Genomic DNA, 21,971 nt, shown 5'->3' on the forward strand with positions numbered 1-21,971 from the left:
TCCGCATCCCAAACTCCGCATCTCAAACTCCGCATTCCCAACTCCGCATCTCAAACTCCGCATCCCCAACTCCGCATCTCAAACTCCGCATCCCCAACTCCGCATCTCAAACTCCGCATCCCAAACTCCGCATCCCAAACTCCGCATTCAACTCCGCATCCCAAACTCCGCATCCCCAAACTCCGCATCCCCAAACTCCGCATCTCAAACTCCGCATCGCAAACTCCGCCTCCTAAACTCCGCATCGCAAACTCCGCATCTCAAACTCCGCATCCCCAACTCCGCATCCCAAACTCCGCATCCCAAACTCCGCATCCCAAACTCCGCATCCCCAACTCCACATCTCAAACTCCGCATCCCCAACTCCGCATCTCAAACTCCGCATCCCAAACTCCGCATCTCAAACTCCGCATCCCAAACTGCGCTCCCATGATGCTGCCAGGAGCTGGGGGCTGGCAGAATCCGCTGTGCCCGCTGCAGAGCCATGAATTTGGGATGAGGAGGGGGCAGCAGCCCTCAGGCCGCCTCGGCCGTGCTGTTGGTTTTGGGATTTGCCACGCTCCGGTGCCTCCGAGCGCGCCGGGTCCCTGGCGGGGCCGCACAAAGGGCGCTTTCAGCACAGCCCCCCCCGCCCGGCCACAGAGCAACACAAACCTTTCATCCCCCTCGAGTTTCCCCCACAGACCCCAGAAGAGGAAAATAATCCTCTCCACGGAGTTAAAAAACCAAAAGGAGCCTCAAAATTGGGGTTGAAAATGATTCCCATGGGAATGGAGCTTGGTTAATGCACGAGACCGTGGTGGAGCAGAGGCAGTGTCCAGCCTCCCCTGAAGCAACCTGGGGAGGAGGGGACATGTCCGTGACCCCCCAAAATACCCCATGACCCCCCAAAATATCCCATTTACAGCAGGTAACAGGTGAAAAATTAATTTGTTTTGACAGCAAGACCCACCCATGCAACGAGTTGTGTCCAGCCTCATATCCCTCCACAACCCTCCCTTCCCGAGGCATTCCCAAAGATTTTCTTTTTCATGCCCTTAGAAATATAAATTCCTGGGGGGAATGAACCAGAAAACCCTGTATTCAGCCTAATTATCCCCCCTGGCCGCAATCTGTGATCTCTGGGACAATTAAAAGTGCTTAATCCCAGCTGAAAAGCAAACAAGGTCGGAGCGCGGCGTCTTCCTGCCTTCCCCTTGCCCGCTGCCGGGGTCTCGCTCCCCAGCTGCAATATAAATATGCAATTAAAAAATCGCCGCTAATTGCTTCGCCCAAGGGGGGTTCCCACCAGGGAAACAAAAAGCTTGGGCAAAGGGATATTAAAAAAAATAATAATTTAAGAAGGGGTAAACAAGTAAAAAATGCTTTTTTTTTTTAGCCCAATAATTAAACAGTGATGCAGCTTTAGGGAGGAATTGTGGTGATGTCTCAGGGTTTGCACCCTGGGGTGGGTTTTTTTGGGGGGATGCTCTTTTTTGGGGGGGATGGGGTTAATCCCTGGCTCTCCTCTCTCGCTCCAGCGCTAACAACCCCTGGCAGCTCTCGGGCTCGTTAGTCCTTCCCAAAAGCAATTAGAGAGGCTGGAAAATGAGGGCAGCCACTGCCCTGAGACAGGGCAGGAATGGGGGGCGGGGGGGTCAGCCCCCAGCCCCTGGGGCGGGTTTAGGGCTCGGCACAGATCCCGCAGTGGGATTTACCCTGGCCGAGCAAAGCTGCGCCATCAGCAGGCTTCAGAGTGAACAACGCCGTGCAACTCCCTCACCTCGTGTCCCCCAGGGCTTTATTGAACCTTCAAAACCTAAAACAGGTGGCCAGACACCTTCACAGTATTTGCGTGCTGCTGCCAGAGCGCAGCCAGGAGGAAGAGGAGGAGGAGGAGGTGGAGGAAGAGAAGGAAGAGGCAGAGAAGGCGTGTGAGGGCTCAGGTGCCAGGCAGCCAGATCTTCTGGGTGCTGACAATGTCGCTGAGCTTGGCCTTGATCTTCAGGAAATGCCTCTTGAACTCCAGGCCATCGCCCTGCGTGGGGAGAGACAGGGGCTGACATGTCCTGCACCCCTCCCTCCCCTGCACCCACCTCCCATGGTCACCCCCATTCTGCACCCACCTCCCATGGTCACCCCAACCCAGCACCCACCTCCCGTGGTCACCCCAACCCAGCACCCACCTCCCGTGGTCACCCCAACCCTGCACCCACCTCCCATGGTCACCCCCATCTGCACCACCTCCCGTGGTCACCCCCAACCTGCACCCACCTCCCGTGGTCACCCCCATTCTGCACCCACCTCCCGTGGTCACCCCCACCCTGCACCCACCTCCCATGGTCACCCCCACCCTGCACCCACCTCCCATGGTCACCCCAACCCTGCACCCACCTCCCATGGTCACCCCAATCCTGCACCCACCTCCCATGGTCCCTCCCCACCCTGCACCTGCCATACAGCCTCCACCACCCACCCTGACCCCCCACCCACCTTGGAGAGGCGAAAATCCACCAAAATCTTGCTCTCCATCTCCACCAGGTTCACCTTGAAGATGAGTTTGTTGTTCCTCCTGTCTGTGGTTGAGATGGTGACCTGCAAAGGGGGGGAATGTCTCCAATGACTCCCTGATGGCCCAGCACAGGGGTCCCAGCCCCAGCTCCAGCCCCTGGTCCCCACCTGGTTGGTGCAGCTCATCTTCCAGCCGTAGCCCATCTTCTCACACACCTCCTTCAGCGCGCGGTAGGAGCCGTCGGCGTCCAGCTTGGTGAAGAACCGCGTCATCCGCTTCACCAGCCGCTGCCACGGGCTCTGCCGCCCCAAAAAACATTCCAGGGGTCAGCAACCCCGCCAAAAGGGCCCCAAATCCCACCAGGTTCCAGCCCCAGCTCTGACACAGCCTGGCTTTCGGTGAGGAAATGTTGGAAAGCTGCACCCCCTGATGGCACAAGGCAACAAGCGCATCCCAAAGAGCAGAAACGCTGCACAAGCATGTCCCAAAGAGCACAGCCACATCCCAGAGAGCACAGCCACATCCTAGAGAGCAGAAACGCTGCACAGCACATCCAAGAGCAGAAATCCTGCAAGCACATCCCAAAGGCAGAACCTGCACAGCACATCCCAAGGCAGAACCCTGCACAGCCACATCCCAAAGAGCAGAAACACAGCACAGCCACATCCCAAAGAGCACAGCCACATCCCAAAGAGCAGAAATGCTGCACAGCCACATCCCAAAGAGCAGAAATCCTGCATAGCCACATCCCAATGAGCAGAAACCCTGCATAGCCACATCCCAAAGAGCACAGCCACATCCCAAACAGCACAGCCACATCCCAAAGAGCAGAAATCCTGCATAGCCACATCCCAATGAGCAGAAACCCTGCATAGCCACATCCCAAAGAGCACAGCCACATCCCAAAGGGCAGAAATGCTGCACAAGCATGTCCCAAACAGCAGAAGCACATCCCAAACAGCACAGCCACATCCCAAAGAGCACAGCCAATCCAAAGAGCACACCCAAATCCAAGACAGAAATCCTGCATAGCAACATCCAAGAGCAGAGGTACATCCAAAGAGCAGAATGCTGCACAAGCATGCCCATACAGACAGCACATCCCAAAGAGCAGAAACACAGCACAGCCACATCCCAAAGAGCAGAAATGCTGCACAAGCATGTCCCAAACAGCACAGCCACATCCCAAAGAGCAGAGCCACATCCCAAACAGCACAAAGTCAGCCCCTGCTATCATAAAATGCTCTTTAAAGACACACATAGGATGCACAGTTGTGCCCCAATGGTATAAGAAGTGCAATGATGGACCCCAATATTGTAAACTGGATGTGAAGCTGCCTCCCAAATGCTGCAGAGCTGTACCCTGGAACTGGAAAGCTGCGTTTTATAACTCAAAATGCTGCAAAATCCTGCCCCAAATACCACCAGGTTGCACCCTGAGATGACAAACCTTGCCCAGCAGGACCTCAACGCTGCCAAGCTGCTCCCTGATAGTGTAAATCAGATGTGAAGCTGCTCCCCAAACACCACAGAGCACAAAGTGCACCCTGATGCCATAAATGATGCACATTTGCACCCCAAATCTTGGGAGGTGGCACCCCGAGATGATAAAACTCACAGCTGCATCCCAGCCTTGTCAAGCTGCTCCCTGACATTGCATATACAGCAAAGTTGCTCTTTAATGTGGTATTTATGATGCAAAGTTGCACCCCAATATTTTACACAGCACAATGTTGCACCCCAGTGTTGTAAATCAGATGTGAAACTGCCCAAGTCCCTGGCAAAGTGACAAAGTGACACTAAAAGCACTGCAAATTTGTACCCCAAATCCTTCACCTGACACCCTCAGGTGGTAAATATTCAACAGCCACAGCCCCAACAGTTGCTCCCTGATATGATAAACACAACAAAAGTTGCTTCTTAATCTTACATATCTAAGGCAAAGCTGCACCCCAGTAGTAGAAAAGGGGCAGCACTGGATCCTGATGTAACCTGGATGAGATCTGCCCCCCAAATGCTGCAGAGCTGCACCCCAAGGTGATGAACCTCCCCCAGGCACACCCCACACATTGCCAAGCTGCTCCCTGATGTTATAAACACGGCAAAGCTGCTCCTCATGGATGCAAAGTTCCACCCCAGTTTATACAATGCAATGTTGGACCCCAGTGTTGTAAATCAGATGTGAAGCTGCCCCCAAATACACCAAGGCCATGGCAAAGTGTCACCCTGATGCTGAAAATACCAAAAAGCTGTGCCCCATGTCCTGCAAACTTGCACCTCAAGGCATGGCAAAGTGTCACCCTGATACTGAAAGTACTCAAAAACTGTCAAAATCCTGCAAAATTGCACCTCAAAGCCATGGCAGTGTCAGCCTGATACTGAAAATACTGAAAAACTGTGCCTCAAATCCTGCAAACTTGCACCCCAGGCAACAGCAGTGTCACCCTGATACTGAAAATATTGAAAAGCTGTGCCCCATGTCCTGCAAACTTGCACCTCAAGGCATGGGAAACTGTCACCCTGATCCTGAAAATACTGAAAAACTGTGTCCAAATCCTGCAAACTTCACCTCAAGGCCATGGCAAAGTGTCACCCTGATCCTGAAAATACCAAAAAGCTGTGCCCCAAATCCTGCAAACTCGCACCTGAGGTGATAAACAACAAAAAGTTACAGCTGCAATGTTCCCCAGCAGGCAAAGCTGCAGCCCAAGCAGCAGAGAGCAGCCCCAAACCATTGCAGGTGCACCCTGACACCGCTGCCGAGCTGCGCCCCAAACGCCGCGAGGTGAAATCCCAAGAGGATCGGCCTCGCCCAGCCGCATCCCGAGCACGGCGAGGCAGCACCCCGCTGTTGCAGGTGGTGCCAGGTGCCCCCTGACCTGGGAGGAGCCTGGGGTGCCCAGGAGTTGGCTGTTGACCAGCATGTGCTCGGGGCAGGCGGGCTGCGAGAAGCTGAAGCCCTGCACCAGCTGGTCGATGCTTCCCGTGCCACTCTCCCAGGGCATCCCGCCCGTGCCGGGCTCCGGCTGAGACGTGGAATAGCTTGCCTTGTCCTCACTGCAAGGCAAGGGGGGACACAAGGGTTAGGAGAGCTGGACAGAGCCCGATGTGGGAACTGCATGGGATTGTGCAGGATCGCAGGGGTTGTGCGGGGTTTCCACCCCACCACCTCCTGGAGAAAACGCCGGGAAGGCCCCGAGGCGTGCGAGGAATTGCAAACCCGTGTGGAGGGAAGCAGAGGCTCACCCCAGTGCTCCCTTCACGGGTGAGAAGTCTGTATCGGATCGGATGTGCTTGGAGAAGCCTCCAGGGGAGTCGCTGACTCCCCCCGAGGAGAGCCGAGCCCGCTTGACATCTGCAAAGGGACAGGACACCGGGTGACCCCAAATCCGGGGGCAGCAGCGCGCTCCCCCGCAGCCCCTTACCCTTCTTGAGGGGTCTGCTGTACCACCGGTCCTTCTGGATGTCAGCAATGGTGATCCTGGCCGTGGGGCTCTCCGTGAGGATCTTGTGCAGCAGTGCTGGGGGAGACGAGGGGGTGGAACACAATATGGTGTGTGGATATGTGTGTGTTTGGGGGTATATATAGCTATATATTTGTGTGTATATATATATATATATATATGCACATATTTAGGGAGCTGCTGGGTGCTTACCCAAGGGAGCGGAATCAATCTTCTTCCAAGGTGGGAGGTAGGTTTTCTTCTCCTTCCAGTCACTGTATTCCTGGCAGCTGTCGCTGGGCTGGTCCCAAGGCAGCTCTGCCAGGAGACGCCACTGCTGTCACCCCCAGTGCCACAATCCCCTGGGCACACGGGTGGCACTGTGGGGACGTGGTGTGCCAGGTGACCCTGCCCTGCCATGGATCCTGTGTGCTCCCCATGCATCCCAAACCTCCCTGTGCATCCCATGGTTTCTCATACACATCCCATACCTCTCTGTGCATCCCAAACTCCTCCTATGCCTCCCATACCTCCCCTCTCCCTCTCATATACTCCCCACTACACATCACATACATTCCCCTTCTGCAGCCCTCTATTCCCTCCATGCATCCCTATGGACATTCCAGACATCCCCCTCCATGCATTTCCCATCTCCCAGCTTATGGATCCCACACACTCCATCTCTGTGTCACACACCCCTCCCATCTCATGTGCACCCCTTCCCCATCCCTTACATCCCTGGTGCACTCCAGGCTGTTCCCCTCGCACACTTCACCCGTGCACCCCTTCTGCATTCCACACATACATCCCTGCACATTCCACAAACACTCCCCCATGTCCTCTGCACCACTCCTGCATGTCCCCCACGCCCCCTGAACACGTCACAGGCATTCCATCCATTCCTAGAGGCATTCCAGTGTTCCCACCTCTGCCGGCCATTTATCACCTCCTGTGAATTCCATCCATCCATCCATCCCAACATTCCCACCTCTGGCCATCAGCTCATCATCCTCTGTGAATTCCCTCCATTCCCACCTCCAGCCAGCATGGCTGTCAGCACATCACCCTCTGTGAATTCTATCCATTCCCACCTCTGGCCAGCATGGCCACCAGCACATCACCCTCTATGAACTCCATCGATCCCAACATTCCCATATCTGGCAAGCATGGCTGCCAGCACCCTCTGTGAATTCCATGCATCCCAACATTCCCACTTCCATCCAGCATGGCTGCCAGCACCACGTCACCCTCTGTGAATTCCATCCATCCATCCATCCATCCATCCATCCATCCATCCATCCATCCATCCATCCATCCATCCATCCCAGCATTCCCACCTCCATCCAGCACTGCCACCAGCACATCACCCTTTGTGAATTCCATCCATCCCAGCATTCCCACCTCCAGCCATCAGCACATCACCCCCTGTGAACTCCATCTCTTCCCACCTCCATGGCCACCAGCACATCATTCCCTGTGAATTCCATCCATGCATCCATCCATCCATCCCAGTATTTCCACCTCTGGCCAGCATGGCCATCAGCACATCACCCTCTGTGAATTCTGCACATCACAGTATTCCCATTTCCATCCAGCATGGCCACCAGCACATCACTCCCTGTGAATTCCCTCCATCCACCCCAAGATTCCCACCTCCATCCCAGCATGGCCACCAGCACATCACCCTCTGTGAATTCCATCCATCCACCCCAAGATTCCCACCTCCATGCCAGCATGGCCACCAGCACACCACCCTCTGTGAATTCCATCCATTCCAACATTCCCACCTCCATCCAGCATGGCCACCAGCACCAGGTCACCCCCTGTGAATTCCATCCATCCATCCTAACATTCCCACCTCTGGCCATCAGCACATCACCCTTTGTGAATTCTGTACATCCCAACATTCCCACCTCTGGACAGCATGGCCATCAGCACCAGGTCACCCTCTGTGAATTCCATCCATCCATCCATCCATCCATCCATCCATCCATCCATCCATCCATCCATCCATCCATCCATCCATCCATCCCAGCATTCCCACCTCCGGCCAGCATGGCCACCAGCACATCACCCCCTGTGAATTCCATCTGTCATCCATCCATCATCCATCCATCCATCCATCCATCTGTCATCCATCCATCATCATCCATCCATCATCATCCATCCATCCATCCATCCATCCGTCCGTCCGTCCATCCATCATCCATCCATCCATCCATCCCAGCATTCCCACCTTGGCCAGCATGTCCACCAGCACATTATCCCCTGTGAATTCCATCTATCCTCACCTCCGGCCAGCATGGCCATCAGCACATCACCTTCTGTGAATTCCATCCTTCATCCATCCATCCATCCATCCATCCATCCATCCATCCGTCATCCATCCATCCATCCATCCATCCATCATCCATCCATCCATCCATCCATCCATCCATCCATCCATCATCCATCCATCCATCCATCCACCATCATCCATCCCTCCATCCATCCATCCATCCATCCATCCATCCATCCATCTCAGCATTCCCACCTCTGGCCAGCATGGCTGTCAGCACATCACCCTCTGTGAATTCCATCCTTCATCCATCCATCCATCCATCCATCCATCCATCCGTCCATCCATCCATCATCCATCCATCATCCATCCATCCATCATCCATCCATCATCCATCCATCACCCATCCATCCATCATCCATCCATCATCCATCCATCCATCCATCCATCATCCATCCATCCCTCCATCCATCCCTCCCTCCCTCCATCCCTCCCCACCTCCGGCCAGCATGGCTGTCAGCACCACGCCGCAGGCCCAGACGTCGACGGGCTCGGCGCGGAACTCGGGGCGCCGCAGCAGCTCGGGGGCCACGTAGGGCAGGGTCCCGCACATCTTGTTCAGCAGCCGCTCCCGCCCGTTGTGCCGGAACACCGTGGCCAGCCCGAAATCCGAGATCTTCAGGTTGTCTGGGCCCAAACAGAAGCAAAGCCGAGTTAAAACTTCAAATCAAAACTCAAAATTAACCCACCCCCCCCCCCCAACAAAATGAATTCAAAATGCAAGTTCAAATTAAAATAAAAATCAAAAGGTAAGTAAAAATTTTATTTATAAATTCAAACTCAAAATTAGTTTAAAAAGTTGATTTGAAAATAGGCTTAAAATGAAAATTCAAGTTAAGATTTCAAACTACTAAGTTTAAAAGTTGAACTTAAAAAATCTGAATTATAATACAAATAGTGTTAAAAGAAGAAATTCAAACTAGAATTAAAACTTAAGATTCTACAGTTCTAGGTTTAAAAGTTGACCTGAAAATTTGAATTAAAATACCAATAAAATGAAAAGAAGAAATTCAAATCAGAATGCAAATTCAAATAAAAGCTTCAATTAAGAAATAAAGCTAAAGAAATTGTAAAAAATTTAAATGAAAAATGCAAAGCAAAATTTAAATTCAGAATAAAATTAGACCCTTGCATTAAAAAATCAGATGCAAAATATAAGCATTCAAATTAAAGCTTTAAAGCCCCACCTCGCTCGTCCAGCAGCAGGTTCTCCGGCTTCAGGTCCCGGTGGGTGATGCCGATGCTGTGCAGGTACACCTGAGGAGGAGGGGAGGGGTCAGTGCTGAGGGGAATCATGGCAAGGTCGGGGGTCAGCACCATGTGGGAATCATGGGAAGGGTTAGAGGGTCAGCATGGGGTGGGAATTGTGGCAATGATCAGTGCCATGTGGGAATTATGGCAAGGGTCAGCATCATGTAGGAATCACGACAAGGGTCAGCAATGTGTGGGAATCATGGCAAGAGTCAAGGGGTCAGCATGGTGTAGGAATCATGGCAAGGGCCAGTGGTGAGTGGGAATCGTGGCAATGATTCCTATGTGGGAATTATGACAAGGGTCAGCATTATGTAGGAATCACGACAAGGGGTCAGCAATGTGTGGGAATCATGACAAGGGTCAGCAATGTGTGGGAACCATGGCAATGATCAGTGCCATGAGGGAATCATGGTAATGGTCAGTGATGCTGGGGGTTGGTCTCTTTCTCCGGGCAACAACAGACAGAACAAGAGGACACAGTCTCAAGCTGCACCAAGGGAGATACCAGGCTAGAATTAAGGAGGAAGTATTTTACAGAAAGAGTGGTCAAATACTGGAATCATCTACCCAGGGAGGTGGTGGAGTCACCATCCCTCAAAGACTTTAAAAAAAGACTGGATGTGGCACTTGGTGCCATGATCTAGTTGAGGTGTTAGAACATGGGTTGGACTCAATGATCTTAAAGGTCTCTTCCAGCCTAGAATTTCTGTGATTCTGTGAGTGGGAATCATGGCAATGATCAGTGCCATGTGGTAATCATGGCAAGGGTCAGCAATGTGTGGGAATCATGGCAAGAGTCAAGGGGTCAGCATGGTGTAGGAATCATGGCAAGGGTCAGTGCTGTGTGAGAATCATGGCAAGGGTCAGGGGTGAGTGGGAATCGTGGCAATGATCAGTGCCATGTGGGAATTATGGCAAGGGTCAGCATCATGTAGGAATCACGACAAGGGTCAGCAATGTGTGGGAATCATGGCAAAGGTCAGTGCTGTGTGAGAATCATGGCAAGGGTCAGCAATGTGTGGGAATCATGGCAAAGGTCAGTGCCATATGGGAATCATGGTAATGGTCAGTGATGCTGGGGCTCGGTCTCTTTCTCCGGGCAACAACAGACAGAACAAGAGGACACAGTCTCAAGCTGCGCCAAGGGAGATACAGGCTAGAATTAAGGAGGAAGTGTTTTACAGAAAGAGTGGTCAAATACTGGAATCATCTATCCAGGGAGGTGGTGGAGTCACCATCCCTCAAAGACTTTAAAAAAAGATGGATGTGGCACTGGGTGCCATGATCTAGTTGAGGTGTTAGAACACGAGTTGGACTCGATGATCTTAAAGGTCTCTTCCAGCCTAGAATTTCTGTGATTCTGTGATTCTGTGAGTGGGAATCATGGCAATGATCAGTGCCATGTGGGAATCATGGCAAGGGTCAGCAATGTGTGGGAATCATGGCAAGAGTCAAGGGGTCAGCATGGTGTAGGAATCATGGCAAGGGTCAGTGGTGTGTGGGAATGGTGGCAATGATCAGTGCCATGTGGGAATTATGGCAAGGGTCAGCATCATGTAGGAATCACGACAAGGGTCAGCAATGTGTGGGAATCATGGCAAGGGTCAGTATCATATGGGAATCATGGCAAGGGTCAGTGGTGTGTGAGAATCAGGGCAATGATCAGCGTGGTGTAGGAATCATGGCAAGGGTTAGAGGGTCAGCATGATGTAGGAATCATGGCAAGGGTCAGCACTGTGTATGAATCATGGCAATGGTCAGAGGGTCAGCATGATGTATGAATCATGGTAAGGCTCAGTGCCTTGTGGGAATCATGGCAAGGGTCAGCACCGTGTAGGAATCACAGCAAGGATCAGGGAGTCAGTGCCACGTGGGAATCACAGCAAGGAACAGTGCTGTATGAGAATCACAGCAAGGATCAGCGCCGTGCAGGAATCACAGCAAGGGTCAGGGAGTCAGCACCGCGCAGGAATCACGGCAAGGATCAGAGGTCGGCGCCGTGAAGGAATCACAGCAAGGGTCAGCACCATGCAGGAATCACGGCAAGGGTCAGGGAGTCAGCACCGCGCAGGAACCGCCCCTGGCACCCGCGGCACTGCCGCTGCTGAGCACTCACCACGCCCGCAATCAGCTGCTGGAAGAACCGCTGTGCCTCCGGCTCTGGCATCCCGACATCGGGCTCTGCACGCGGGGAAGAAGAAGGGAAGAGCAGCCCTCAGAAGTGTGGGGATGACAATTTAGGATGCCCGCTGCCCCTACATCCCCGGTACCCCGTGCGCACCGATGCGGTCGAAGAGCTCCCCGCCGCGGCAATACTCCAGGAACAGGTACTGCGTGGCGCCCTCCCGCCGGTGTCCGTAGAACCGGACGACGTTCTCGTGGTTCAGCATCTTGTTGATGCAGATTTCCTTCTTGATGTTCTCCGGGCACTCGGCCGCGCGCTTCATGTCCACGATTTTCACGGCCACGGCCTCCTCGGTGCGGCGGTTCACGGCCAGCTGCACCCTGCGGTGGGCACGGAACAGGGAGCGGGCATGGCAATGCTTCCCCCAGAGACAGGCAGCAGGCAGGGAATGGGGAGAAAACTCTGCCTCTGGAGATGGCAGCAGGCAGGGAATATTGGCACTGGAGGCAGGGAATGGGCAGCAAATGGTGCGGGCAGGAGCAGGCAGGGAATGCAGGCACGGGGAGGCGCACCATGGGCACACAGGGGTGAAAGGGGTGTGATGGGCGAGCAGCGGGCACACAGAGGACGTGCCACGACCGGAGAGGGGGCAAACAGCGGGCATGTGATGGGCGAGCAGCGCGGACTGGGCGAGCTGTGGGCACACACAAGGCGTGTGATGGCCAAGAGGGGAGCAAACAGCGGACACGCAGTGGCCGCGCAGAACCACGCAGGACAAGCAGGAGGTGTGCAAGTGGCACACGGGGGGCAGAGGGGACAGCGGCCGCGCAAGGGGCAGGGCAGGGCCCGGGCCGCGCAAGGGGCAGGGCAGGGGCGTGCAAGGGGCGGACCCGGCCGGCAGCAACCCCGCGCCCCCCGGCCCCGCCGCACTCACTCCCCGTAGGCGCCTTCGCCCAGCGTCTGCACCAGGTCCCAGTCCTCCACGAAGGGCACCGCCATCCCCGGCCCCGGGCCCGCTCGGGGCCGCGATCCCGGTCCCGGTCCCGGCAGCGGCCCGGCCACACCGCCCTTTCCCGCCACCGCCGCGAGCCCCGCCCCGCCCTGCGCGCGCACGCACAAAGCCACGCCCACACCCCGCCAGGCCCCGCCCTCACCCGGAATCCCGCGCCCATTGCAGGCCACGCCCCCAGCCCCGCCCCCTCCCCGATTTACATTCAAATCGGTTCATATCAGCTAAACGGCTCCAACGCCCCTCTGACAGAATTCAGAGAGAAACCCACCAAATTAATTTTTATTTATTTGCATTCTTTACAATTCCTGGTCAATCAGCCCCGATGAGAGCCGCAATTCCCGATTTGGCGACGGCTCCGTGTGTATACAAAAATCACTGCCGGCAGGACGGGGCGGGCAGGGTCCTCCCGCCGCTGCCTGCACTTACAAACGGTATAAAACAAACCCGAAAGAGCCCCCCTCGAACCCCCAGCAAACCCCCGAATCTCTGCTGCACAGGCAAGGCTGGGTCAGTGCGGTGTCTGGCGCGGCCGGCGCCGGCTCCTCTACGTTCTCGACAACCCGCGGTTGTCCAAATCTTTCACCTGGGCAGTAAAGAAGGTTCATTAGGTAGAATTCCATATTTTTTTTCCCAAACTGGGTGGGTTGGGCTCGCTCTGGTGCCATACCTTGTATATTCGGACCAGCCAGTGCTCTGTGGTGTACGCCTCCTCCAGCACGTCCAGCTCAAAGTCCTTGTTGCCGATTTCAGCGTTCCTCACCCGGTCGTAGCCTGGCGGTCGCTCTGGGAGAGAGGCAAGCACAGGCACTGCTGCTGTATCTTACCCAGAGATATCAGGGCACAGAGGGTCCCCCAAAAGCAGTGCCACACCCCGGGGGTGACTCAGGGACTCACTGGCCTCAGTGTAGACCTGGCCGAAGCGGTAGTAGCACATCTTGTACATGAGGCAGTTGAGCAGCACCGGGGAGCCCTCGCGGTCCACCCGGAACTCCCCGGTGGGGGTGTAATAGTCGTGCTCCTTGATGTGCCTGCCCGTGTCCGTGCTGCCCCCGATCCGCACCATCCACAGGAACTTGTTGATGTCTGCAAGGCAGAGAGGTGGGGGGCAAAGAATGAGGGCTTGAGTTGATTTGGGGGGCCAAGAGCAAGGGGTTGCATTGGGGTGAAAGAACAAGAGGTTGGGATGAGGTAAAAGAATGAGGAGCCAAGTTGAGCTGGGAGCCAGGAAGGAGGGCTGAGGAGATGTGGGGGGGCCAAAAGCAAGGCTGAGATGAGGGAGAGCTCCAGAGAGGAGCATTCTGGCCCTGTTTTCACTCCACAGCCCCAGCTGGGTCTGACCCGGCTCACAGCAGGATCTTACCGTCCGATGAGTACCCGGTGAGGCCACCAAAGATCACCAGCACGTAGCTGACGTCCAGCTCCCTCATGATCTCGTAGGCTTTCTCCTCCGTCGATGCCATGGCCTGGGGTGACACCAGCACAGATGTGGCATCAGCCAGTGCTGATGTGGTGCCCAGAAAGGCTGGCCAAGGCAGCAGGGGAGGGAGGGACCCACCTGGCCGACACGGGAGATGTGTGTGTTGTTCCAGGTGTTGTTGTCCACCAGGATGGTCCGGTTGGCCATGGCAGTGATCTGGTACCCATAATCCCACCAGGACATCACCTTGGCATCCTGCACCAAACATGGCTGGGCATCAGTGCCTCAGTGGGCAATGTGGGGTGCCCAAGGCCCCAACACCCCATACTGGCACAGACACATTTCATGAAAAATCCTTTCCTTAGGAGTTTTTTCTCCTGAGAAGCCGAGAGGCGTCAGGAACAAAATGTAAACAATGGTTACCTGCTGCTGTGGAATGCAACAGGTGCATCTGTGATTGGTCTCATGTGGTTGTTTCTAATTAATGGCAAATCACAGTCAGCTAGCTCGGACTCTGTCTGAGATACAAGCTTTTATCTTCCTTCTTTTTCTATTTGTAACCAGCCTTCTGATGAAATCCTTTCTTCTATTCTTTTAGTATAGTTTCAATATAACATATATCATAAAATAATAAATCAAGCCTTCTGAAACAGGGAGTCAGATCCTCATCCCTCCCCTCATCCCCAGACCCCTGTGAGCACCATCACAGCCGCACCTCCGGCGTGTTGTGCCGCAGCCAGTAATACGCCTCTCGGAAGTCATCGAAGATGATCCTGCTGCCATCACCACCACGGGCAGAGAGGACGATGGAGGGGGAGGAATAGGCCTCGCTGGTCACCCAGGTGGAGTGGAAGGTGTAGGTGATCAGGAAGAAGGCCATGACCAGGATCATGCCACTGGCAACCTGTGGGAACAACCCAGGGTCTCAGCACTGGAGGGACGGGGCCGTCAGCCTCCCCTTGTCAGCCCATCAACACCAGGTGTGTTCCTGAGCCAGCCTGGTGCTCACCTCATTTTTAATGGGGTAGGTGGAGTCCTGCTGCTTTTTGCTCTTCTTGTCTGGCCGGCTGATATCCAGGTTCTTCATGTAGGTGGACAACACCTGAGAGACCCCGATGCCAGACAGGATGCACATCACCGGAGCCAGCACCAGCATGAGACGCACCTGTGGCAACAGCAGAACTGCTGGAGAAGGAATCCAGCAAAATCCAAGGGAAGAGGATGCCATTCCTAATCCAGCACCAATTCAGTGGATATATCAGCCTTGGGATAAACCTGTGCCTGGTTTTTTAGTGGGGAGCTGCCACCATCTCAGACACCCTCAAGGGAAATTCCTTGAAATGCTCAAAATTGGCCCACATGGGAAATTGAGGTCACTTCAGCAATCTTAGGTGGAAGCAAGGACTGGTAGCTGCCTCCACAGCAGAACTCAACCACATTTAGTGTTCAGGGTGCCACAGGAAGAGTGGAAATGGGCTCATCAATGACTTTGTCAGCACTCCCTGCCTCAAAACCCAGAGAATTTGTCTGAGATTGCACTGGGTGCTCTGGGAGATCAGGAACCCTGACCAGGCAGCACTGGCCCCAGGGACAGTCACACCCAAACCACTGAGTTTTGCAACTTCACCTTCCCTCACTGCAGAGGGACAAAACAAAACCACATTTATGGAAGGGAGAAAAGCCCTCAGGGTGAAAGAATCATCACTAAGTTCAGAAAAACAAATGAAATTGTTATGAGCACTCAGAGGCAGTGCTGTGCCTGCAGCCCTCACCATGACAGCTGAGAAGTACATGCTGGTCACCCCGTACATGATGATGAAGATACGGGCATCTGAGAGGTTGCTGAAGCAGTAGTAGAGACCAACTGTGAGGGGGGAAAAAAAGGGGTCAGGTTCAGCTCAGAGATGAAATGAAACCAGGCACTGAGGAACACAGCAGGACACAGAAGGCTTGGCACAGCCAAGAGGCAGGAAAGCCCTCTGGTGACTGACTCACCTGGGAACATGAAAACAAGGAGCTGCAGGTCGAAGTAGTAGGAGGACCAAGTGGTGGGCTGGTGCTCAGAGACAGAGGCGATGATGGGGATGTTGTTCTTGGCATAGGAAGGGTCCAGCAGGGAATAGAAACGCCCCGTCCATGGGGAGATTTTCCCTAGGAAAGTGCAGAAAACAAATCCTTTGGATCCAGCAGAGTAACGGCAATGCTGACACATACTGTCCCAGGAAACAGATGTGAGGCTGAATGAGTGATCCCAGACCTCATTTAGAATCCCTACTACTCAAAACTGCCATTTTGGAAAGGAAATACAATGCAATTTCACTCCAAAATCTCCTCCCTGCCCAATCTCTACTTTTAGCATCTCTTTGCTACTACAGAGCAACAACCAGTATCTGCAGCACCAGCCTGGTGTCCCCAGAGTCTCTGTCCCTCCTGTCTTACAGCTGCTGCTTAAATATTCCTTGCTAATGCACAAACTCAGGCAGGTCCCAGCCTCCCCCTTTGAGGGGACTCACAGCACTGGCATCACACAGAGTTAGGATGGACAAATTCCATGCCTTGGGAAGCAAGAAAAGAGGGTGAAACACCCTTGTAATGGCCACAGCCTCGGGCTACCTGTGAGCATCAGCACGGCCCCAACGGAGAGGAGGACGAAGCCAACCAGGGAAATGACACTCCTGAAGAGGATCTCAAACTGCTGAGGGTTCAGCTTGCTCCGGAGGTAATCCACAAAGGCATGGATCTGGCACAGGCCGAAGACTCCAAGGGCAGCCATGTGCTCTGAGGAGAGGACAGGCTGGGAGGGGGGCAGAACTTGGTCAGACATAGATGAACAGGAGCCATTACTGCCTTTTTCCACAAATCACTGCTTGGCACAATCTCTGCCAGCCACAGGAAAATGCTCAAATGCTGCCTCCCTGTGACTGGCACGAGCTGTTTTCCTACATCCGCTTTGATTCTGATAAGAACCCATGTAGAAAATTAACCAGATTCTGTTGAAAATATGAGCTGAGCAGGCTGGTTTCCTGCCATACCAAGACACACATGGCATGAGTGTTTCCTTCAGCAAAACCAAAGATATTTTTATGAAAGACAAATGGTGCTGGGAAAGGTATTAGGAGCTTTCAAAGTCATCCAGCACAGCCAAAGGCTCATTTTGGCAAAGGTGGCAAAGAATCAGCATAATGGAAGCTGGAACAAGGAGTCAGCACCCACTCCTAACCTCAGTGATGAAGGGCAAGAAGTAAAACCAGGTGTCAGCACGCTGCTGTTCTGTTAGAAGGCATCCCTGAGTTCAAACCCTGCTGGTGCCCACCTGGAAGCCAACAAAGGAGATCTGCATGGAGAGGATGGTTCCCAGGCAGTAGACTGTGCAATAGGCCACGTAGATCCTGTGGGAGAAGCGCCCGGTGAGCATCAGCACCAGCACGTGCAGGGGGATGAGGTTGATGAGGAAGACGTAGCCACCCCACGAGGAGACCTGCAGGACACAAAGCACACACACACCACAAGTTCCAGGCTGAACAGCTGCAGAGCTGAGGTGAAACACAGAGATTTAGATTTCCTGGGATTACAGGCAGGATTTTCACACAGTAGCAATACCAGCCAGGATCTGCTCTATCTTGGAGCATCCTCCAAAACTGACAGAAACATGGATTTTTCAACACTAAGAACACCTCACACAAAACCCACTAGTTTTGGGAAGAAAGGACCCATTCTCTTCCCACCTCCAGAGGTTCTAGCTCTCTGGACAAACAGCACCCCATGGCTGCCTGGTGAGTGCATCCAGAGGGATCTCAGAGCCAGGGTTACCCCAGAGCTGGGAGAAGGGACACTCACCATGTAGAAATAGGCGAGGGCACACATGGCTGCCCAGTAGATGGAGCCAGTTTTGACAGCCTTGATCCACATGTAGTAGGTCAAGAGCATGCAGAATATGGCGATACCTGTGGAAGGAGCCAGAGCTGTTAATGCCATCCCTGAGGCACGGCAGACAACTCAAACCATTAAAAACAGATCTGGAAATGCTTTTGCTGCTCCATCACACAAAGAGCCAGGCCTGGGAAAAGCACTTGATATCTGGTTTGTAGACTGAAACACTGTGGTGTTTGTGTCGAACAGCTCACGTGGCTTCTCCCAGCCACACCAGCTGGGAGAATTCCTACACAGCCCCCAAAGCCCAGCTGCAGCACAGGAGCCAGGATCCTCCTCTGCCCCAGGCTGTGGCAGTGACATTGCTGCCTTTGCCAGTCCCAACGTCACTGCTGGAACAGGGATAAAAGCACAGAGGAACCACACAGTAGCTCCAGTTCCAGGCAGAGTTTGGGGAAGTGACAAAACCCTTTCTGACTGGCAAACAGGGATACTGGAGTAAACTCACTGCCAGAGCTGGGAGACACTCCCTCTGCTCCACAGCAGGGCCAAAAACCATCCCTGATCTCTGATGGGTCAGGTTTGACAGCACAAACCCAGCAGGGATCACCAGGAAAGGACAGACCTCTCTTGTGCTCTGCAGCATCTTCCAGCACCACTTTCCAGCACCCAATCCACTTCTTCCTAGTAGCCATCCTATTCCTCCTATTCAACCTAGAGATTGCTCTACTCCTTCCACTACCATGAGCCACCCAACAACAATCTCCCACTGCCACCCTAACCTGAACCTCCTTACTCATCTTCCTCCTTACACTAGGGCTAGTACAGGAATGAATCCAAGGTGGGTTAGAATGAGCAGAATAACAGACAGTTAGTCTAACTAACACAGTTGATTTTGACTCAACAAATTATAGCTTCCACCCTATAACTTTCTTTATGTCCTGCCTCCAGCTAAGCTTCTACTCAGCCTTCAGGTTTACCCTTCCACTGAACTCACCTGATCTCAGCTTAAAGGTTTCCCTGAGGATCACAAACTCACCTTCATTATCATAGGAGCCAGCAACAGAGCGAGAGATGTATCCAGGCACAACAGCAATCATGGCAGCAGCAAGGAGTCCTGCCCCTGCATCCTGGGAAAAACAGCCAGGGAAGAGACATCTGGGTTTAGGGATTTTATTGCTAAAAAGAATAAAAATCATGTGTAGAAACAAAGTTTTCAAACAGATCTGCCACTTCCCAGAAGGTTGGGGTTTTGAGGAGTGTGGTGGTCACCTCCAAACCTCTGACCCAGCTGCTCTCCCAGGTGGCAAACAGCTCCCACTCCTTTGGAAAGCCAACACACCCTGCTGGGCCCTGTACCTTGAGCTCTTTGGTGAGGTGGTAAGTCACAATGGTGGTGAAGGAGGAGAAGAGGGGAGCCAGGAACACGCAGACGTTGCGGATGTCGATGGTGATGTGGAAGAAGTGCAGCACGTGGTAAATCGCTGCTGATGTGATCATCAGGCCTGGGGATGGAAATGAAACATTATCAGGGTGCTCCAGAGCCACCAGGAGGGAGCTGCTGCCAAGGATGCACCAGGGATGCAGCCCTCACCCTGATTTTCCCCCACACCAGGTGCATTTCAGCTTGGCAAAGCTTTACCTGGGTAAATGGTGCCCCCGATGATCCTGCCCAGGGGGTACCACGCTCGGTCATCAAACCAGTTGTGGAATTTGTAGAAGCCCTCCTCGGCCAGGAAGCGGGTGGTGCGGTAGTTGAAGTACCTGTAAGGGTGACAGGGTGTGACCCCTGTGACAGTGACAGGTATCTGTGTCACAGCCCACTGTGGGGGCTGCTCCGTGTGTTCCCTGCACAGACAACTGGCCCAAACCTCAGCTGCAAAGGTTCATTCCTCCTGCCAGTGGGACTATAGTGTGTTTACAAAGGTGACAGTGGCCCTTGGGACAGACACAAATCGTGCCAGGAGCTCTCTCCTGCTGTGCCCAGATCAGGAGTAACCACATCCCAGGAGAAAAGCAACAGCAGGTGATTCTTGCATCTGGGCTGCAGGAAGAGCCCTGGGTACCAAGGAAATTTGGGTGTGGAAGAGAAAAACCAAGCTGAACTGAAACATGTCCTCCAAATCCCACATGCTCAATAGGGATTAACTTGAGCCCGGCACCATCACCTGAATTCTGTGTGCTCCAGAACAGGAAAAGCCCAACAGGCCCCCAGGAAAAGAGGAAACAACACTTACGGGTCAAACTCATGGATGACACTTTCGAATCTCAGGACGGAGAAAAGCCTCGTGGAGAAAGCTGCAAACAGAGAAGGGGCAGAGTGAACACACAGAGCTCACGAGTCACCCTCGGTTTTCCTGCACCAGGAGCCACCCCTGAGGGCACAGACTTACACAGGACAGCTGCCATGGACAGGATGAGGAGCTTGAGCAGCGTGTCCTGCTTCTCATAGGAGAGCCGGAGGAACCCCAGCTTGGTCATTCTCACATCAAATGCAGGGCCCGAGGATCCCTGAACACCTAAAAACACAATCAGGAACATCAAAAGCCTTTAAGGCTTTCAGGAGCCTCTGGATTTTAAATCCCCTCTTCTGGCCCAGCCTTCACCCCTGCCAGGTGTTTGTGCCTCCCCCCACAAACCTCTCACCTCCTGTCCTGATCTGAGCTGTCACCCCAAACCCCAGCTGGTTTTTCTTCCTTTACAGAGCCCAGAACTTCTCCGGGGCAGAGGACGTGCCTGTTTCTCTGTGCACAGAACAAAACCACAGGGTGAACTTGAGCAAAACCCCTGCCCTCCCTCTGGATGCTCTCTGAAGTTGAACCATCACCTGCAAGCAATGCACAAAAATAGAATCCATGGAGAGTGCAAGCAATGGGTGCTTTTTCTCACACACAGGAGAGCTGAATGGCTCCTGGTTACTGCCAGTTTGGTGTTAATGCAGACCAGGACAGTAAATTGGTTTTGCTCACAGCAGGCTGTTTAATTCGACTTCCCTGAAGGAAGGAAAAGCCACAGAAACCCTGGTGTTGCAAACCAAGGAAGTGACACTCTTACTAAAGAATCACAGCTTTAACATCTTTCTACCTTGAAACCACTCAGATTTCTTCAAATGGTTTCTTGCCCAATCAGTCAGGAAAACGCCTCCCAGAGCTCCAGACGGGCTCAGTCCCAGCACGGCTGGGTAAATGAGCAGCTCAGGTCTCTGAGCTACAACACCAGGCAGGACGCAGTGGGACAGGCTGAGATTTAAAACCCGAACACCCCGGGCCTGGAAAAGCCTCGCAGTGCCCAGCAGTGATTCCGGCTGGCGCACGCCGGGCACTGCCTGGTACAAACACCGGCGGTGGTCATTTCCTGGATGCCCCGCCATAACGGAGCGCAGTGCAGGCGCTGCGAGCACCCGCGGCTCTGCCCGGGGTGCCCCGATGTCCTCGGGGGGACCCCTCACCCGCAGGAACTGCCCTGGCACGGAGCGCTCCCGACCCCGCGCTGCCCCCGCCAGGCTCCAGCCCCTGAGCAGCGCCGGGGTCTCAGCCCTCACGCCCGGGACCCCTCAACCCCCGCGCTCCCTCTCCCCACACGCCCCTCCAAGGCTCGGGAACGCCGTGCCCCCTCAGGCCCCGCACACCCCGCAGCCCGGGCACCCCTGCACCTGCAGGCCGCGGGGCCCGCAGCTGCCCCGGCCCCGCTCGGCTCCCGGTGCCGGTCCCGTCCCTCACCGCGGCCCCGCCGCCCCGTCCATCCGCCCCGCGCAGCCGCCCTGCTGCCGCCGCCGCCAGCCCGCGCCCCGCCCCCGCTCGCTTCCCATTGGTCGTCACGCACGCCACTCCAAGGGCGGCCGCGCTCATTGGCCGAAGCGCCGAAAACTCAATCGGACGCGGGGCGGTGCGTGAGGAGCACGGCCCCTCCCCATTGGTGGAGCGGGAGGTGGGCGGTGCCGGCGGGGAAGGAGCCTGACGTGTCCGTCCGGGTTGGCGGGGCCGCGCGGGTCACGTGGGCGGAAGCGGAAGCGCGCGGGCCT

At 54.4% G+C, this 21,971-nt stretch overlaps 2 protein-coding genes across 3 annotated transcripts; both read right to left on the reverse strand.

Annotated features, from left to right (window-relative positions):
• Nucleotides 1-1,763: 1,763 nt before the first annotated feature.
• On the reverse strand, nucleotides 1,764-12,743 carry CHEK1 (checkpoint kinase 1). The gene is made up of 12 exons (XM_064732028.1): nucleotides 12,586-12,743; nucleotides 11,808-12,031; nucleotides 11,643-11,707; nucleotides 9,460-9,529; nucleotides 8,711-8,899; nucleotides 6,148-6,252; nucleotides 5,917-6,012; nucleotides 5,738-5,846; nucleotides 5,371-5,548; nucleotides 2,659-2,790; nucleotides 2,473-2,574; nucleotides 1,764-2,017 (listed from the first exon to the last, which is right to left on the reverse strand). Exons 1-12 carry the CDS (start codon nucleotides 12,648-12,650, stop codon nucleotides 1,922-1,924), a joined length of 1,431 nt encoding a protein of 476 aa, XP_064588098.1. The 5' UTR covers nucleotides 12,651-12,743; the 3' UTR covers nucleotides 1,764-1,921.
• Nucleotides 12,744-12,930: 187 nt separating this feature from the next.
• STT3A (STT3 oligosaccharyltransferase complex catalytic subunit A) lies at nucleotides 12,931-21,724 on the reverse strand. 2 transcript variants are annotated; one of them, XM_064732093.1, is made up of 19 exons: nucleotides 21,670-21,724; nucleotides 20,597-20,694; nucleotides 20,344-20,469; nucleotides 20,188-20,248; nucleotides 19,593-19,714; nucleotides 19,310-19,455; nucleotides 18,990-19,080; nucleotides 17,918-18,024; nucleotides 17,394-17,558; nucleotides 16,694-16,874; nucleotides 16,076-16,231; nucleotides 15,853-15,944; nucleotides 15,090-15,245; nucleotides 14,796-14,984; nucleotides 14,219-14,335; nucleotides 14,024-14,126; nucleotides 13,558-13,746; nucleotides 13,331-13,446; nucleotides 12,931-13,246 (listed from the first exon to the last, which is right to left on the reverse strand). In XM_064732093.1, the coding sequence occupies exons 3-19, from the start codon at nucleotides 20,429-20,431 to the stop codon at nucleotides 13,208-13,210; spliced, it is 2,118 nt and encodes a 705-aa protein (XP_064588163.1). In that variant the 5' UTR covers nucleotides 20,432-20,469; nucleotides 20,597-20,694; nucleotides 21,670-21,724; the 3' UTR covers nucleotides 12,931-13,207. The 2 variants fall into 2 exon arrangements, with proteins under 2 accessions (XP_064588163.1, XP_064588164.1); XM_064732094.1 differs by having other exon boundaries at nucleotides 21,603-21,716.
• Between the last annotated feature and the right edge of the window lie 247 nt (nucleotides 21,725-21,971).

Source organism: Zonotrichia leucophrys, chromosome 24, assembly GCF_028769735.1.
Source record: "Zonotrichia leucophrys gambelii isolate GWCS_2022_RI chromosome 24, RI_Zleu_2.0, whole genome shotgun sequence".
In the NCBI taxonomy this organism is placed as follows: Eukaryota; Metazoa; Chordata; class Aves; order Passeriformes; family Passerellidae; genus Zonotrichia; species Zonotrichia leucophrys.

Bases quoted from the DNA above. Each gene is read 5' to 3' on its own strand.
- STT3A (XM_064732093.1), bottom strand. From the start codon at position 20,431: ATGACCAAGCTGGGGTTCCTCCGGCTCTCCTATGAGAAGCAGGACACG. The intron at 15,246-15,852 runs GTGAGGGCTGCA...CTGTTGCCACAG, and splicing joins TGTACTTCTCAGCTGTCATG to GTGCGTCTCATGCTGGTGCT. The intron at 13,747-14,023 runs GTAAGATCCTGC...TCTGCCTTGCAG, and splicing joins CACCGGGTACTCATCGGACG to ACATCAACAAGTTCCTGTGG.
- CHEK1 (XM_064732028.1), bottom strand. From the start codon at position 12,650: ATGGCGGTGCCCTTCGTGGAGGACTGGGACCTGGTGCAGACGCTGGGC. The intron at 5,549-5,737 runs GTGAGCCTCTGC...CTTGCCTTGCAG, and splicing joins CCCGTGAAGGGAGCACTGGG to TGAGGACAAGGCAAGCTATT. The intron at 2,018-2,472 runs GTGGGTGGGGGG...CTCCCCACGCAG, and splicing joins TGGATTTTCGCCTCTCCAAG to GGCGATGGCCTGGAGTTCAA.